This window comes from Mus pahari, chromosome 2, assembly GCF_900095145.1.
Source record: "Mus pahari chromosome 2, PAHARI_EIJ_v1.1, whole genome shotgun sequence".
NCBI lineage: Eukaryota > Metazoa > Chordata > Mammalia > Rodentia > Muridae > Mus > Mus pahari.
This window is the reverse complement of record NC_034591.1, coordinates 149,385,186-149,403,761: the sequence shown is the minus strand read 5'-3', so window position 1 is coordinate 149,403,761 and position 18,576 is coordinate 149,385,186. Positions and strand designations below refer to the sequence as shown.

Sequence of the window (18,576 nt, the reverse complement as noted above, 5' to 3'; positions counted from 1 at the left end):
TCTCTCTCTCTCTCTCTCTCTCTCTCTCTCTCTCTCTCTCTCTCTCTCTCTCTCTCTCTTTCTCTCTCCCCTCCCATCTCTCCTTTCCTTCTTTCATTTTGAGACATGGTCTCACTCTGTAGTCTAGGCTAGCCTCAGTTTCACAGCCATCATCCTATCTCAGCCCCCTGAAAGCTAGGATTATGCATGTATCACCACACCCAGCTTCCCTAGGTGGTATCAATTTATGTTTGTTCACAAATATCCCTTTTCAATCATCCTTAGTTTTTCAGTGCTTTCCTGGCACTTTGGCAACGTCAGTTCTCAATATCACTTCTTCTTCTCTCTTCTAAAAGACATTCTCCAAATTAAGCCTACCTAAGGCCGAGAGCTAAGATTAAGGCTCATCACAATCCTGATAGCCAAATATGCATAGGGCAGGCAGATGTTCACCTGGGGAGGTTGCTTGCCTCACACTCTCAAAGCCTTTGGGCGTGAGTTCCAGAACTGGCAGAAATAAAGAAATACCTAAATCCTAGCACTTAGGAGATAGAGGGAGGAAGTCCAGGAACACAAGGACAGTCTGAGCTACATGAGATTCTGCTTCAAAAAACAAAAGCAAAAATTATATAAATAAAAAGAATGGAAGGGACAAAAACAATCAATCAAACACCAAATAGCTACTGGGAGATACCTTAGCAGTGGAGCACAGATCAACATGTACATGTGAGGCCCTGAAGTCAACCCCTAAGAAGACATATGTACACAGACACACAGACACATACACACATATACATACATATATACACACACATACACACAAAAATTACAGACACACACATACACAGACATACACATAAGCACAGATACCCACACACATATACATATACATACATACACATGCACATATACACACACAAACACACACATGCACACACACATATGCACACAGACACACAGGCACACATGCACACATACATATACACACAGACACACACATATACACATACATACACACAGGCACACACATACACACACACATACACACATAGGTGCACACACAGACACAGACACACAGACACACACAGACACACACAGACACACACACACACACACACACACACACACACACACACTCGTTAGCAGCCACATGAATTTCTAATCTCTGAAAAGCCCCCTCCAAACTCCAGAAGGACTCATGGGCCTCCTCTGACCGACTCTTCTTTTCTCTCTAGCTGCAGCCAAGTTAAATAGTTAAAACATCTGCCTTCACTTCTCCTTTTGTCTGATTACTGGAATTAGAACCATTTTAAAAAAATATTTACCAAAAATACAATTATACCATAAAATTCTCCCTGCTAACGTGCATAGCTTAATGGCTCTTTCTCTCCAGAACTGTACAACCATCACCCCAGACCCGAGAACCCTTTCACCACTCCCGAAAGAAACCCTATGCCTGCTAGTGGTCAGCCCCCGTCCCTCACCATTGGCTCTGTTTCTGTGAATGTGCTTATTTTGGACATTTTATAACAATAGAACCATATGACCAGGGGCATTCTTGTCTGGCTTCTTAGCATAATGTTTTTTTTTTCAGTTTTACTTTTATTTTTCAATTATTGTATATGCATGTGTGTCTGCGAGTATGGCCACATAGGTGTGGGGGCCCACAGAGGACAGAAGAAGGCACTGGGATCCTGGGATCTGGCGTTACAGGTGGTCATGGATGGTGGGAATCAAACCTGGATCCTCTGAAATGGCAGCACGTGCTCTTAACTCCTGAGTCAGTGCTCCAGCCCGGCATAAGGTTTCCTAAGGTTCACAGGGCTTTATTTCCCGTTGTGGCTCAGTTCTATTCCACCATGTTGCGTGTGCTCCCTTCTGCTATCTGCCATTATTAATTGATAGGCACTGCAGTTGTTTCTGCATCACCGCTATTGCAAATAACGAATGCTGCCATGAACACTTAGGTTCATATTCTGGGTGACAATCTGTTTTCCCTCTCTGGGATGTGCAGATGGTAGCTTAATTTTACTTTTTGTGGTGCCGGGGATCAAACTCACTGCCTTTGCCTGCTGAATGTGTATTCTACCACTAGGCGACATACCCAGCTCCTGGTGACTCTACTTGACTCTACTTAACAATTTGCTAACTGCCAGATTGTTCCCCCAAGGAGCTGTACGGTTGTGCACTCCAACCAACAACGTAATCAGGGGGATTCCAGCTCCCACAGCCTCACAGATAACCCTTGCCACAAGCATCCCAGAGGGTAGAGTTCTTCAGCTTCTTGGCTTACATCTCCCCACGATTGAAGTGAGCGTGCAAGTGTCTTTTCTTTTGCTTATTGACTAATTCTATAACCCCCTGAGAGAAACTGTACAAATCTATTGAGCATTAAAAAAAAATTACTTGTCTCTTTTCTTTTATAGTGGAATTGTAAGAGTTCATTATGTCTTCTGGATGTAAATCATTTATTTCAATATATGACTTGCAAAAATAGTGCCCCATTCTGCATGCCTGTCTCCACAACTTAACACTTTATCAGTCGTTTGGTTTGAGTTAATTTTTGTTCTCCTTCCTCCCTCACTCTTCTTCCCTCCCTTCTCATTCTCTCTCTCCTCCAATCTGTTTCCCTCTTCAATTCCTATCCTCGTTTCCTTCTCCTCCTCTCTTATTTTCTTTCCCCTCCTCTCCCCTCCCCTTCTCTCTCCTCCTCTCCTCTCCCTTCCCCTCCCTGCCCCACACTGGGGGTCGAACCCAGAGCCTCATACATGCCAAACACACACAGCTATAGCACCACCGAGCTACATCCCTGGTCATTCCTCTTCTTATCCCCCACCCCCTCACCGTGGTCAGGAAAAGAGGGCAGCAGAGGGACTCAATGATCTCTTGACAAGAAGAAGGGGGAACTGAAATACTGTTGAAGGATCTAATCCTTTCAGAATTAGTCAGGCAGCTTGAACTTGGGGGTCATTAGCTCTCTGCCCAGTTCTCAAACCTGCTGTGAAAGTGGGAAGCAGAAAGGGGTAGAACGCTGGGCTAAGTTTGGTGCCACTGAGGGCAGTGGCAGGCTTTTCAGCTCAGTGGGAAAGGTATGCTACACTTCCCAGCCCGTGAGGAAGACCCGGGGACACTCTGGCCATACCTAAAGTGGCCCCTGGAACACAGTATGAAAGAAGCCCAAGGATAATGAGTGAGGGCCCTTCCTCCTAAGAGTAACATTGACCACTTGGCAATGGAAGTTCTGGAGATAGCATCTTTTCCAAGTTCAATCCTTATGTCAATCTTGAATATGCTAGTTTGTGGGGGATCTCACGGAGCAGAGATCAGTGATGGAGGAGGGGCTGAGGCTGAAGCCCTTTCCAGAGGGAAGGAAGCTGTTACGATTGCTCTCGGCTCATCAAAAATAGATGGGAGTCCAGTTGTTCATTCTCCAGTTTTGTGTCCTTATGCCCCTGTTGAGGTCTAAGCAGCAATGCTGGAATACCGTAAGTCTGAATCTCTGTGGGAAGATCAGCCCACATCCCGTAGCATCAAGGAGTGTGAAGATGTTTGTGTGCCCTGCCCACATCTGACCAGAATTCTACTGCTGCAGAATTAGTGAAGAAAGAAACGGCATCCATTGGAACCTATCTCACCAGCTCCTCATTTCCTGCTTCCTCTAACCCATTGCCTCTCCCCCGACATACACTCTGGGAGCTCAGTAAATATTTTTGGACAAAGAAGATCATTGATAAAAATATGTTCCAGTGGATGGGACTTGTCTTTTGACACTTGAGAATCTCTTCACAGATGTGGTCCCCCCGTCTTATAAAATCTTGTCATCCATTCCTTATTAGAGAAGGTGTGTGTGTGTGTGTGTGTGTGTGTGTGTGTCTCACTGTATAGTCCAGGCTGCTCCCAAACTCACACTCTTCCTTCCTGCCCGGGCTTCCCAAGTGCACATATGTGCCACAGTGCCTTGCTGAAAGCATTCACTTTCTTTGTGGGCTGAACTTACCCATCCGCCATTCTGCTGGACCCAAGGGGAGAAGCACTCTCTCAGGTACTTGGTCCCGAAGCCCAGCATTCTATTCATTGGGTGGTTGTCGATGGCCGTGAGCTTGGCGATGGCATCTATTGCAAGGGCAGCCTTGAAGCCCTGAGCTTTGACCTCTGATTCTCCTCTGGTGTCCACGTCCCTCAGGAACAGGTCTGTGATGGTCCTGAACATCGAGTAGGACAACCCGTCCTGGAAGCTGCTCATCAAAGCCTTGTCTTTCTTTATCTGTGTACAAGAAGAGAAGCAATTGGGAGGCATGGGGAAGGCCGTTCTTGCACCCCAAAGCACCAGCAGAGAGGCTTTGGACTGCGGTGCCAACCTGGCACTGCATCTCACAGAGCAAAGTAGAGCCCGACCCTGCTCTGTTAATCCCTTTCATGGGTACAAATAAGGACAAAACTAAAAATTTTACTCAATACTCAGGCACCTCCCAAGCACCAGAGATGGGCAGGAGTCATGGTTGATGAAGACTCAAGTTCTTACCCATGGGGCCCACAATCTGGTGGAAATGGCAAACTAGTGCTGTGTGCTTTTCAAGAGGCAGGGTGATGGATGGGGTCCAAGACTTAGGGCGTGCCCTCTGCCTCATCCCCTCAGTGCAATCTCATTTGTCATAGCTACTGATTTCACCTCTGGACTAGCATAATGATAGCACAGTGTTAGACAACGAGGAGGACACCTGGGGGCACAGTGGGGCCAGGGAAGACTCCCCACGGGCATTTGTTCACTAAAAATAGAAGGAGGGGGTGCTGGTGAGATAGCTCAGTGGGCACTTACTGCCAAGCCCGAGTTAGACCCCTAGGATCCATGGTAGAAGGAGAACACAGCCTCTCTGATCTCCATGTGTGTTTCATAGCACATGTACATCTTAGTTCTCCTCCACATGAATAAATAAATGTACAAAAAAAAATCCAGATTCCTTTCCCATTATTCAACCCAATTGATTTCCCCTCCAGCATCCTCCCCTCTGTTCAGCATCCTCCCCTCTGTTGTTCGTTTCCTTTGGATTGCTATGCTTCTCTTGTTTTGTTGTTGGTTTTGAGACAGGCTCCTACTCTGGAGCTCAGGCTAGCTTGAAGCCCCAAGTGTGGCATTATAGATGTGTGCTGCCATGCCTAGTACCACATTAATTTTTTCCCCACTGGTTGTTGATATTTAATGGCAATTCTACAGATGAAGCCATTCCTTCACAAGGTAATCCTTGACCGGATGGAGGGCCATGAGTACCAGAGAGTTGAGTCTCATGCTGAGGGGCTGTGAACTGCTGGAACGGCTGCTCGAGTTCCGTATCTATGCTATCAGATTCTTGTTTCCTCTGAGGCCCACCCTAGCCCTGCCAGTGATGACAAAGCTCACACTCTCTGCTCTCTTCTCATTAGCCCAGTACCCTCAATTTTCACTCCACACCTTCTCTAGGCCCTCTGACCCCTTTTTTTCATGACCTGGGCACACGTTTGTCAAGGCAGTTGGGAGAAGAGCCATGATCGGGCTAAGACTGCTGCCAGTTAATTCTGCTTTCCCCTTCTGCAGAAGCCCCCCCCCCAACATTGTCTCTGGACCCAACTTCCTCCCAACAGGTCTTGACCACAAAAGAAAAATCTATAAGCTAGATCCTGATTGACAGACTTGAGAGATGGGTAAATATCTGTGGGCACATGACACAGACGATGTCTTCTGACCACACTATGTGTTTGTTCTTCAGTGTCACCTGAGGACAGCTGTCTCACTAATGAAAAGGGTGGGTGGGTCTCCACTTCTCCACTTCAATGGGTTCCCTAAGTTGCACTAGACTGCCCCCCCCCCCCAGGTGAACTGCTAAGAGAGACTTTAGGCGGGCACAGTCCAGCAACTGAATGGGAGGATTTCCGAGAGGATCCCAGCCTTTGAATAGCCATGAGACACACATCCAGACTGCTGGGCAGTTGCAAGCATCCAGAATCCCCTGAGATTCAGTTACACAGGGAAAGAGGGCGATAAAACTCATGCAGCAAACTTTCATTCTCCGACGTCTCCTCTTACAATAACACAGTTGCATTTCTAGTTTCCAGAAATTCCAAGGGGGCTCCAGAAGGTTTACTTACGCTTTCCAAAGTGATTCATTTTTGAGATGCAGCCAGTATGAAGATGTGGAGTCCAAGGGAAATAAAATTTAGGACTAACTAAGTGGACTCTGCAGAGGATGAGGGTTAGAGCCTGGCTCGCAATTCCCTTGTCCTGCCCTAGTGCGCAGGCGCAGACACGAATCGAATCGCATTAGCTCAAGGAGCTCCGTACCTCTCTTCCCAGCTGATCCCCCGAGAATTTCAGCAGCTCAACAATCTTGTTTATTATTTGGTCTTCTCCATCTGTTGGAGATGATAAAAATTCCAGTTATTTCTTTATAAATGTTCCTCTCTAGCGGCAAGGCGTGTGTCTTGCCTAGGGATGAAGAGGGAAGCCAGCATTCACGTCCTTAGTTGATAAATCTCTCCGTTCATGACTTCCGAAGTCCCATCCCTTGTTTTCCTTACCCAGTCCTTCCTTTCCTTCCCTGAGAAACTTACCACTCTACGAATCCTGTTGAAGACATCAGTTCCACGACACATAATCATGTCCATGAAGATTCTTAGGAGGCATTTCCCTCTTATTTGTATTTAACCTTTAGTTTTCCACGAGGTTATAGCTACAGCCCATTTCCATCCCACATGGTGGGGATCAAAACCAGGGCCTCCTGCTTTCTAGGCCAAAGCTCCACCACTGAGCCCCAGCCGCAGCCCTCCTTCCTCTTTTCAGGCTACTCCTCAGCAGATGGTACTTATGCGAAGTATGCATCCCTTGTGTGTGTGTGTGTGTGTGTGTGTGTGCGCGCGTGTGCGTGTGCGTGTGCCCACCTGCATGTAGAAACATTGGCAGTCTTCCTCCATTTTTTTTTCTGCCTTAGTTTTTGAGACAGGAGCTCTTACTGAACTGGTGTTGAGCTGAGCTGGATTGACTGGCTAGACCGTCCTTGTGCTGGTCACACAGGCACTGGACACAGGCACTGGACACAGGCACTGTACACACAGGCACTGGACACAGGCACTGGACACAGGCACACGCCCCTGTGCACAACTTTGTAGGGGAGCTGCGGTTCTGAACTCAGGCTCTGGGCACAGAGAACACCTTACCAGCTGAACCAACTTCCCAGGCCCATATGTGTCACATCTGATTATAATCCTACCATTGTCAGAAAGTGTGGAGCCAAATTTACAGGATTTTCTTGGGGGCTAATTTGGGGACTAAACTCCTTCTTAAGGCCATTGTATTCCCTTGTGTGGTTTTCTTTTCTTTTTTTTATGTTACTTTTAAACTTGATTGATTTTTATGTGACTACAATTTATACTCTGTCACTCCATGCCTCTACAAGGTGGGACACATGGGAATGGAAAGAACAAATTCCTGAGGTCCCCAGGCTGGAATGGCAATTGGATTAAAATATAGCTGCCGCTGGCATGACCTATGAGGGTCCTCCTTTCACAGCTTGCTACTTAGTAAACATAACGGTGAAAATGATCGTCACTATAGAACAGAATCCAAACAGAACAGCCAGAAACTGAGCGAATCGAGTTTCTGACTTACGGCCCCGTCTCTTGAAGCAACGGGACTCACAAGTTTGTCTTGGCTAGAGGCAAGGGAAGCCAGAGAATTAATGTAGCCAGGCCCAAGAAAGTGTAGGGAGAAGGAGAGAAGAGTGATAACCTGGACTCACAACCCTGAGAGAAAACAGGCCTGTAAATCTCCACAGCCCTGCCTGCTTCTGTCTCTCTGGGAAAGACACAGCACTGGAGTCTTGGATCTCTCCTGCACGCAGGGAGGAGTGCCTTGGCTTTAGCTTGCCTGAGCAGATCAGTTTCTACCTCCCAGGCCTCAGCTCTTTCTTGTTAGCGTGCTTGGAGGGCTCCCCACTCAAAGCCTCTTTGGCTTTTATTTATTTATTTATTTTTTTGGTTTCAGATAGACAGCAGACAGTGGGAAAAAATCCACACCCTGTCTCAGGGTCTGAGATAAACAATGCCTTCGTGGAGGGAACCCTGCTCTATCCTTCACCGTGCTGCAGACCCCACAGGCACTTTGTCACCATCGTTACACCCCCTTCTAGGGGCTGAGGAGAGCTGAGACGGAAAGTCAGCAACGAAGGAAGGCAAAACGGGCTCCCTTCAGTGCTTCCCTCTGATCCCAGGGTTTCCATAAGGCTTCTAGAGTCTGGAGTAGACCCAGCCATTGGTACAGTGTAGCCAGGGACTGGTCTAATCGGATCCCCAATTCTCCCTTTTCTTAGCACCTTCTGAATCAGACCTGGGATTGCTGAATCAAAAATGAATTGTTTCCCACGGGTTCACGCTTTGAATGCCTGTCCTCAATGGTTGGCACTGTTTGGGAAGGTTGTGGAGGTTTAGAGGGTGGGGCCTGCCTGGAGGAAGTGGAAAACTGAGGGCGGGCCTGTGGGGGTATATTACGACTGGCCACTTCCTGCTCTCTTTGCTTCCCGGTTGACTACAGAATGAACATCCACCATTTGCTGTACTCTGCAGCCATGTTCTTCTGCCTACATGTTTGTGGCCAACAACCATTGAACACAACTCTCTGAAATCCTAAGACAAAATAAATTTTTTCTCCCTTACATTGCTGCTGGTAGGCATTTTTCTCAGAATGGCAAGAAAAATAAATATGTCTGACTGTGCTGGGTGTTTCACAGGGGTCCTGGGTTGGCCGATGCTCTAACTCTATGTACTAGCATGATGAGCACTGACATGTCCTCCTCTCCCTCCATGGGGGACTTTTCTTCTGACTTAGCAGTGAGCTGACGTGTTGGCCAACATGCTAATGGCATCCCTGTGTCGTGGGCTGATGTCTTAAGCCAGAGCTCAAGGTCTCCATCGTGTTGCCTTCAAGTGGGCTGAGAGTCCCAATCCGCAGGGCCCCGAGCTGTGTCCACACAAACGCACCCAGACACTTCTGTCTGGCACATGCTCAACCCAACACACTCAACTCAGCAAGGAAGGCTTACCTTTCTTAGAGTCGTAGGCTCCTTCCAACCTGAAGTACAGAATCTCTGGGACCCTCTCTTTGAGCTTGCCTCCTCCTTGGCTGTGGCTGACATCTGGTGGTGGCCAGGAGTAAACGATTTCAGCCACTCTGTTAGCAATACAAGCGACTTTGGAATCCACAACTGAAACAAGAAAGCAGTGCTCAGAGGCCATCCCCGGTGCTCAGAGGCTTTCCCCAGTGCTCAGAGGCCATCCCCTGTGCTCAGAGGCCATCCCCGGAGCTGGGGGATGCAGCATGGACTTCTGGTTGTTTAGGATAAAGAGGCCAGCCTCAGATAAAAGGACTGCGCCCAGGAGTTTGTGTTTGAAGCGGGACAGTCTTCAGAAGGGACTAGCAATTCCCCATAGGCTGGGATAAGAGGGCAGTATACAGTGGCCCTTCCGCACCTTCATCTTTTCTCCCTTGCAAAGGAATGCACCCAACGTGGCGTGGGGAGCTAGCATTGCTTGAAAGAATGTTCATGGTGCTTTTATTTTTATTAAGTTTAATTATGTTTGAGGATAACCTTTATACATTGGAGAGGGAGAGGTGATCTCTCAGTTCCCAGGAAAGTGTTCAATAGTCTGATACTCCTTGCTTTTATAGTCACAAATTTCCCCTTAAGTTTAATAGAAAACATTCAAGTAATGCTTATAGGTAAACAAGACTGCATAGACACGTCCACATCTGCCATCTCTCAGCACTCAGGGGTCCAGGGCTGCAAGGTTGTGAGTGTCGGGCCAGCACAGACTACAAATATCTCAGATGAATAAGTGTGTAACGTACAACTCATCTTTCCTGAATTTGTAAGCCAGGAAGTGATGTACTGTGTGTTTCCACTCAGGGAAGGAAGATTTACATGGCATAGACTCATGTTATAGCCATGCAGAAACAATGTAGCTTTGTATCTCCTCAGGGAAAGTGGGGTAGAGCAGGCAGGTACGTGACTGACTTGTTGGGTAGTCATTGGTGTTCCACCAATCAGCTCACTGTAGGAACTTGAGGTGGTTCTGTGTTTGGTCCCAAGTGGAGCAGCTGAGTCTAATCATACTGTATTTGGAGAAGAGCATTCATTCACAGTAATTAATGATGGAGGTGGGTCAAGAGGTAGGGGTCAGCCTGGGCTACATAGCGAGGTCCTACCTCAAATTATATATATATATATATAGCCAAATAATCTAGAAAGAAAGCCACCTCTGCCTTTCTCTTTTCTTCCTGCTTGAATGGAGATATGACGTCTAGAATCTCCACAGCCCTGTAGACTATGCTCTTCAGAACATCCGACATATAATTAGATATGCATAAAACTATGTATTATGGGAGCTGGAGAAATGGCTCAGCAGTTTAGAGCACTGGCTGCTCTTCCAGAGGTCCGGAGTTCAATTCCCAGCAACCACGTGGTGGCTCACAATTATCTGTAATAGAATCCAATGCCCTCTTCTGGTGTGTCTGAAGACAGCGACAGTATACTCATACATAAAATAAATAAATCTTTAAAAAAAACCAAACCTCTCTGTATTATGGTTATGTACATTGTAATATATGGTTATTCAGCCTAAGATACAGTTTGGCCAATAAACCCACTCTCTCAGTGTTTTTAGCTGAATTTAGTTTTTATTCTTAATCTCATCTGAAATTTATTTTTCTTCTCTCTAAAAGGGGAGGGGATGGTGTGAGTGATTTGTTTTGAAAAGTTAGGTGGGAAAGCCAAGCAATATTTTTGTCATTTCCTCTAGGAAATGGGGAAGGAAGGCCATGGAAACTTCCTGTCTCTGTGCAGGCCACAGTGACCCCTAAAGCCAGGTCACTGGGGCCTCCAGCTCTGATCCACAGTCACTGCTGCATGCTTATGCGTGGGAAGCATGGGGCGGGAGAGGAGGTTGGAACCCCTCTTGCTGTGGCCTCAGCCACCCACTGCATTTAGGAAGCAGATGAACAAATCTGGGAAGATGGCTTCGTGTGGTCCAGGCTGTGTGTCCGCCACAAAGTCTCACTGCCTCTTGAGTGATGGGTATTCTCTGGAGCCTGCATCTTCGAGGTCTAACTGAAGAAGTTCCCTTGGTCACAGACTGGTTTGGAGCCATCCACGTCCACGCAGGGCTGATTCCAACTTAAAACTGAGCGGTTACTGCCATCTATTGACTAACTATGGACAAGCTTCCTAGGCCCAACAAATCTGGCAGGAAGGGGCTCTGCTGAGGTGCGAGTGGGTGGGGAAGCGGCTGCTGAGGTAAAGTGGGGGGAGGTAAAACCCTCAGTGATAGGACAGTTTTTTTTTTTCCTAACAAAGGAAGACTTTATCAGTTTTTTTTTTTTTTTAAAGAATAGTTTACATTTTTTGAAAACCTTCCCTTTTTAAAAGATTGTCTGCATGCACACCAGAAGATGGCACCGGATCCCACGGGACTATAGTTACACACTTTGTGAGCTAGCACATGGGTGGCTGGGATTTGAACTCAGGACCTCTGGAAGAGCAGCAGTGCTCTTAACTGCTGAGCCATCTCTCCAGCCTGGTGGTTTATGTTCTGAAAACTATTTTGTTTCTTTTCAGTTTTTCAAGACAGTCTTACAGTATAACCCTAAGCTGGCCTCCAACTTGTTAAGAAACCCAGGCTAGCCTAGGACTGGCCATGCTTTTCTTTCTGAATGCTGAGGACGGCAGGTATGAGTATGAGCCAGTGTGTTCAACGGAAAACCTATCTGCTTGTATCTCTTTGCCTGAATGCCCTTCCTTCCTTCCTTCCTTCCTTCCTTCCTTCCTTCCTTCCTTCCATCCATCTTTCCTTCCTTCCTTTCCTTCCTTCATTTCTTTATTCTTTCCCTCCCTCCCTCCCTCCTTCCTTCCCTCCTTCCCTCCTTCCCTTCTTCCTTCTCTCTTCATCCCTGTTACTCCTCTCATGCCCCTTCCCACTTCCCCCTCTCTTTTCTCTTCTCTCCCTTCTCCTTCCTTCCCTTTCTCTTTCCCCTTCTTTCCATTGTTTGTTTATTTGTTGTTTAAGACAGGGTCTCATGTAGCCCAGGTTGGCATTCATCTCACTGTCCAGCCAAGGCTGGCCATGAACCCTTGAAAGTCCTGCCTCCATCATCTGAAGGCTAGCATGACTGGCTCTTCTCCTTGGTCTTTCCATCCACCGGAAGACATAGGAGAGAGTGTGACCCCCCCAGTATATGGGTGTAAACACAGTTCCCAGGCTCCCCAGAGGTGAACTGGCCCAGGAGGAGGCAAAGCCTCTGCCCTGGCTAAGGTACCCTCTCTCTCAAAGCAAGCTTCTCTACCATCCCAGAAAACCCCTGCTGCCACCATCTCCTCCCATCCTTCCCTCCTTGGGGAAAGTGGGTGGTTACGGTGGAAGATTAAAGAAGTGGAAAGTCCTCTATCTTCAGCAGGTAAGAGGAGGCCAGCCACTTGGCACACACAAGGAAGGAGAGCGGTGCTAGCCAGAGTGTCCACAAGCCTACCTTCACTCTCCAGGCGCTGCTCCACACTGGACAGGGACCTGGCCCAGTGCTGGTTGTGGAAGCCACTCTGCCGCTCTACCGGGCAGGGGCTCTGAACACCCTGAGCTCGGATCTCCTTTGGGGAGCTCGACGAGACTTCCTCCTTTTCGGTCACCCTGAAGAGCGTTCTCCAAGAAGACTTCTTCTTGCCCAAGCTGATGTTCTTTTCACTGGAGGGGGAATCTCTACAAGGCAATGATACCTGTGTCCAGGAATCTGTTGACCAAGTCCCCAGGGCTTTCTGGGACAGACTCCTTGTTCTGGAGAGCTTGGGCGAGAAGACAGCTGGGTTGTTCTTGAAGACATGGTGTCTGGCGTAGAAGGCCAGGATTTTGAACTCTATGCTGTTTGGGTCATCATCCTCCAGAGGAATGTCTTCCAGGTCATACACACTGGTGCTGCACATGTTGGGTCTGGAACGACAGAGGGCAAAGGTGCTCTGCATGTGGGGACATTCGCTTTGCAGGTTAAGAGAAAGCATGGGGGAGAACTGAACTGAGAGAGCATCCTTTGGTTATGAGCTCACACTGCTAGGCTAGGCAGGAGTAGCCAGCATCAGAAACGCTGCTGTGTTACTGGGACAGGAGGAGACAGGAGCATAAACAAGCCAGGTGATGACAGAATATGGGCTCTAACGGAGGGGAAGATAGCTGGGTGTGGGGAGGCAGGGACAAGTCTGCTTCATATGGAGGAGCAGGTGGGATGCGCTTTATCTTTAAAACTTCATGGCCAGTTGCCTGGAGGTGGTGGCACATGCCTTTAATCCCATCACTTGAGAGGAAGAGGCAGGCAAGTTTCTGTGAGTTCGAGGACAGTCTGGTCTACAAAGCTAGTTCTAGGGCAGCCAAGGATACATAGAGAAACTTTGTCTTGGGAAAACAAAACTCAATCAATCAATCAATCAATCAATCAATCAATCAAACAAACAAAAACCAAGAACCAAGTCAGGCAGTGGTGGCACATGCCTTTAATCTCAAGAATTTGGGAGGCAGAGGCAGGTGGATTTCTAAGTTCAAGGCCAACCTGGTCTACAGAGTGAGTTCCAGGACAGTCAGGGCTATACAGAGAAACCAACCAACCAAACAAACAAACAAAAATTCAAAAACCAAAGCAAACCAAAACAACGAACCAAACAAACCAAAAAACTGCATGGGCAGAAAAATTATGAAGACATGCTTGAAGTTTGCTGAGAATGGCACAACACAGGTATCTGATGGCCAGGGCTTGTGTCATGTAGCCCAGGCTGGCCCTAAACTCATTAAATTAGAGTCATTCAGAGAAAATAAGTGAAAAGGCAGTTGTATACACACACACACACACACACACTTATGTTTACATACTTATTATTATTATTATTATTATTATTATATAATGTGTATGTGCCTACACATGCCACATGTGGAGGTCTATGGTTCAGTTCTCTTTCCACCACGTGGGTTCTGAGGATGACTCTCAGGTAGGGAGGCTTGTGCATCAAGCACTTGCTAAGTTGCCAAGACCTTCTACACTTCCAATACCCCATACCTTGTAGCTGTTGTAATTCCTAGTCAGTCCACAGAAAGCTTGGGGTCAGAGATGTCATGCTGTTTTCCATAGGGCATAAAAGTAGTTACTGGTGTAGGTAAGATTCGAATTTGAATTCAAAGACCCTTAGACCCGAAGCACAAGCTGTTTGACAATACAGCCTCAGCTGAATTTTGAATGAAAGGATACATGGAAGGTCAGGCTTTCTTGCATCTGAGATGAAAAGAGAAAGAAGGTCTTGGTGCTCAGCAAAGCAAACTCTCTGCCAAGGCAAAGATTCTCTGGCAGGAAACCAAAAAGGGGTAATTCTATGACAACTTCAACAAAGAAAACGGTGCAGTGTCCACTCCTTCTGTCCATATAGTTATTTGGAGGAAATGAAGATGATTGAACCACTTCCGCCCATTTCCAGGCTTGGGGTGTTATTTCTAAAGGAAGCATGTGATCATGCTTCTGCCATAGGAACATGGAAGAGCTCCCTACTATGCCCATTATTGCCTTTCAATTTCGTAAATAAATAAATAACGGGAACCCTTATTCAGTGACAGCTTACCCCAAGAGCCAATTACAGGAAACAAGCCATGAAAGCTGAGGCAGAAGGTACCTCAGAAAGGGCGAGAGGGAAAGGCTGAGTGCACACGTATCCTTTTACCTTCCGAGTTGCCCCCATCACAGCCTCTGCAGAGGGAGCAGAGACCCCTCAGACTGGTGGTCTAAAGACATGTCACAGATTGTGAGTGTGGAAGATAATGCATGGGTGGCATGCATGTGCACATACACACTATACAATAATAATAATATATGTGAATATATAAATATATGTACGTGTGTGCATGCATGTGTATAAAATGGAAGCTATACCAGGCACGATAGCTTATGATCCACACTGGGCAGAAAGATTGCAAATTCAGCTCAGTGACTTATCTTATTCTTCTTTTGTCATGTGCACATCAATTGCTGACAAGAACACGTCTTGGAAACAGGTCATCAGGTGACATACTGCAAACTGTATACTGAAGCATGCTAAGAGGGTTATCATACCAGTTGCTGATATGATCTCAAGGGACAATCCTTATACTTTGTATTTGACCACGGTTGGCCAGAACATTACAGTGTAGTGTGTGGGACTGTGTAACTTTCCCTGTCTCTATCCTTGGTACTGTCTTAGCTACGCTTCCTTCTCTTGCTGGTCCTGTTAGGTTTTTGGCCTGAGAACTAAAGATACTGTAATCATAATCGAGCTAAAGTGCTCTTAGTGGCATCCACTGGTACATCCCTCTTTTTCCTTCCACTGTGTCCTCCCATACCAGGGCCAACCTATAAAAAGAACAAGATAGCATCAGACAGGGATTTAAGCAGTAGGACATGGTTCAGACAGACAGACAGACTGGACTGGAGTGTGGGACTTGGGACCATGGTCTGACAGCTCCAAACTCACATTACCATTGGGCGATCCAATCTCTTTGGTCCTTGTTTTCCACGTGTCAAGGATCTAGGTCAGCGACAACACACTTACCTAACACACACAAGGACCTACATTCCCTGGACCATAAGAATATAAACAAACAAACAAACAAACAACACACACAAACACACACAAACAAACAAACAAACACACCTCTTCTTGTCTAGACTGAGAATGTTCTCTAACTCCCCTACCTTGGCTTTGATGTTTGAAGAAAGGCTAGGACTCCAGCATGTCCGTGGGGTGAGTGCTTCCTGATTCTATGTGGCTTTATTTAGAAGAGGCTTGAGCCTCTGAGGAATAGCTTTATGGCCAGGCTCAGGGCCGAGCTAGGTAAATTCTAGTGGAATTTGTAGCTGGGAGCTACAGGGTGGTCGGGCCAAAAGTGAGGTGAAGAAAGGGGAGAAGCGGCTTCCCCGGGGTAGCGACGGGCAGTCTTGTAAAGCCCAGCACCGGCTACACACACAGTCGTATTTATACAAGGATGTGTGGGTGTGGACCAGCACTCTGGGAGCACAGTGTGAAGGGGCACCATGGCCAGCCTCTTCCCTTCCTTTCTGTTTCTTCATATTCCGGGCCAGCTCCTGTGCTCTGGCATTCTGTTTCTCCTAACTGCTCCAACTGCACACTCATCATGCCTGAAGTCTAGGGTTCTACCGGCAGCCACTAAGCTGACTGCAGGACACACTTCTGGCTTTCTTATTGATGTTATACCTTTGCCTAGCAAGCCAATCTGCCCAGTGTTTCCTACACAGCCCTTCTCACAGGTCACTAGCTCCTCCCCACTCACCCAGCATGTCCCTCACCCCTCTATCCCCCATCTCTTCATAACGTCCCCTGCTGCTTCAGCACCTCTGTTCTCTTCAGAGCACCACCATGTCTCACTTTGACTATACCGAGATCTCCTCTCTCCAACCCAGGTTCCCCCCTCCCCCAGTAGCCAAATGATCTCCTAAGAATGGACAGCTTGGGGCTGGAGAGATGGCTCAGCGGTTAAGAGCATTGACTGCTCTTCCAGAGGTCCTGAGTTCAATTCCCAGCAACTACATGGTGGCTCACGGCCATCTGTAAATGGGATCTGATGCCCTCCTCTGGTGTGTCCGAAGACAGCTACAGCGTACTCATATACATAAAATAAATGAATAAATCTTAAAAAAAAAAAGAATGGACATCCTAGGGCCTTGTCTAGATGGCTCAGTTGCAAAATCACTACCTGTGCAAGCTTAACAATGTGAGTTGGATCCCTAGAATCTACAGAGAAGCCAGGCTTGGCTGTGACAGGATACAAGGTAGAGATCGGAGGATCACCGAAAGACAGCTGTCTTAGTCAGGGTAACTATTGCCGTGGTGAAACACCACAGCCAAAGCAGCTAGGGGAGGAAAAGGCTTATTTGGCTTACACTTCCACATCACAAAGTAAGTCAGGACAGGAACTCAAGCAGGTCAGGAGCCTGGAGGCAGAAGCTGATGCAGAGGCCACGGATAGGTGCTGCTCACTGGCTTGCTCCTCATGGCTTGCTCAGCTTGCTTTCTTATAGAGCCCAGGACTGCCAGCCCAGGATGGCACCACCCACAATGGATTGGGTCCTCCCCTATTAATTACTAATTTAAAAATGCCCTACCGACTTGCCTACTGCCCAGGCTTATGGAGGTATTTTCTCAATTGAGACTCCTTCCTCTCTGATGACTCTAGCTGGTGTCAAGTTAGTAAGACAGTGCAATGGCTCATGGGCCAAATGGCCTGGCAGAACAATAAGAGAGATCCTGCCTCAAGACAAGGTGGAAGGAGGGAACTCCCCAAAGTTGCTCTCTGCCACCCACAATTGTGTTGCAGTGGCATGTGAACCCCAAACTCATGCCCCAGAGTATGACTTAAAACCTGAACATATCAATAGCTCCTGTACACAGTGACCAATTGCCCATCGTTAAAGCTGGGGCGAGCATTCTGTGCCATTTGCTGTGACTAAAAAGACAAAAAACTATAATGTGATTTTAAAAATCAGATCTGTAGATCTATTTAAAGAACTTATCACTCTTGCAGAGGACCTGGGTTCCACATGGTGGTTCTCAACCATCTGTACTGCTGGTTCCAGAGGATCTAATGCTCTTTACGGCACCCTGTGGGCTCCGCTTATTTGTGGTGCATATAAACTTATAAGCTCACACACATACACATGAGAAAAAAAAGTTTTCATAGATTTAAATCTGATCCAAGTCTCTAGATATAACACCATTTTACAGAGAGTATAGGAGGCAGAGGAACGACCTAATGATCATGAGGATGCAGTGATCTAAACCCAGGGTGCGGCTAACCCCGATACAGATGAGCCTGTGATTCTAACTACTCTGGAGGCTGAGGCAGGAGAATTGCAAGTTTGAGGCCAAGCACTGCTACATAGTAAGACTTGGTCTCAGAAAGAAATAATGAGGCGATGGGCCATTTTTCTTAACAGATGGCGAGCACGTGCACATACAAACACATACGGAGGTAAAAGAGAGTGTTACAGACCAGAAGACACGTAAGCACACTCCTCCCATGCAACAAGCGCTTTAGATCTGAGTTCAAACCCACTCACCTTGTAAGATGCTGATGCTCTGAGACAGTCAGGGAGATCTGCATATGACACGTGCTTTACCTGGCACTGACTTGTACCTCTAAGTGTATTTGCTGTGTATGCAAATAAGAGTTTACACAGCATAAGGATATGATAGCTAATCTTCATTGTCACCTGACTGGATTTAGAACCACCCAGGAGACACGCATCTGGGCAGGTCTGTGAGGGCCTTTCTGGAGAGCTTTAACCGAGGAAGGGACACCCGTCCTGAATGTAGGTGGCAGCAGCTCATGGACTGGGAAAGGGAAGAGAGTGAGTTAGCCTGATATTCATCTCTCTCTGCTTCCCAACAGGAGCCCTAGTGTGACCAGCCACTGGAAGCTCCTGCCACCACAGCCACACCCACTCTCGCTTCGGGCCTTCCCTAAGAGTGAGTCCAGATAAACTCCCTTCTGTAAGTTGCTTCTGTC

At 47.2% G+C, this 18,576-nt stretch overlaps 1 protein-coding gene across 2 annotated transcripts in view; it reads right to left on the bottom strand.

Moving 5' to 3' along the window:
• Bcl2l14 (BCL2 like 14) overlaps positions 1-18,576 on the bottom strand; it is a 40,454-nt gene that overhangs the window by 2,056 nt on the left and 19,822 nt on the right. For both annotated transcript variants that reach the window (XM_021191543.1, XM_021191542.1), the window contains 4 exons: positions 12,524-12,975; positions 9,045-9,206; positions 6,293-6,363; positions 3,977-4,243 (listed from right to left, as the gene is read on the bottom strand). In XM_021191543.1, coding sequence (XP_021047202.1) covers positions 3,977-4,243; positions 6,293-6,363; positions 9,045-9,206; positions 12,524-12,968 — 945 coding nt within the window. In that variant the 5' untranslated portion in view covers positions 12,969-12,975. The remainder of the gene's footprint in view (positions 1-3,976; positions 4,244-6,292; positions 6,364-9,044; positions 9,207-12,523; positions 12,976-18,576) is intronic.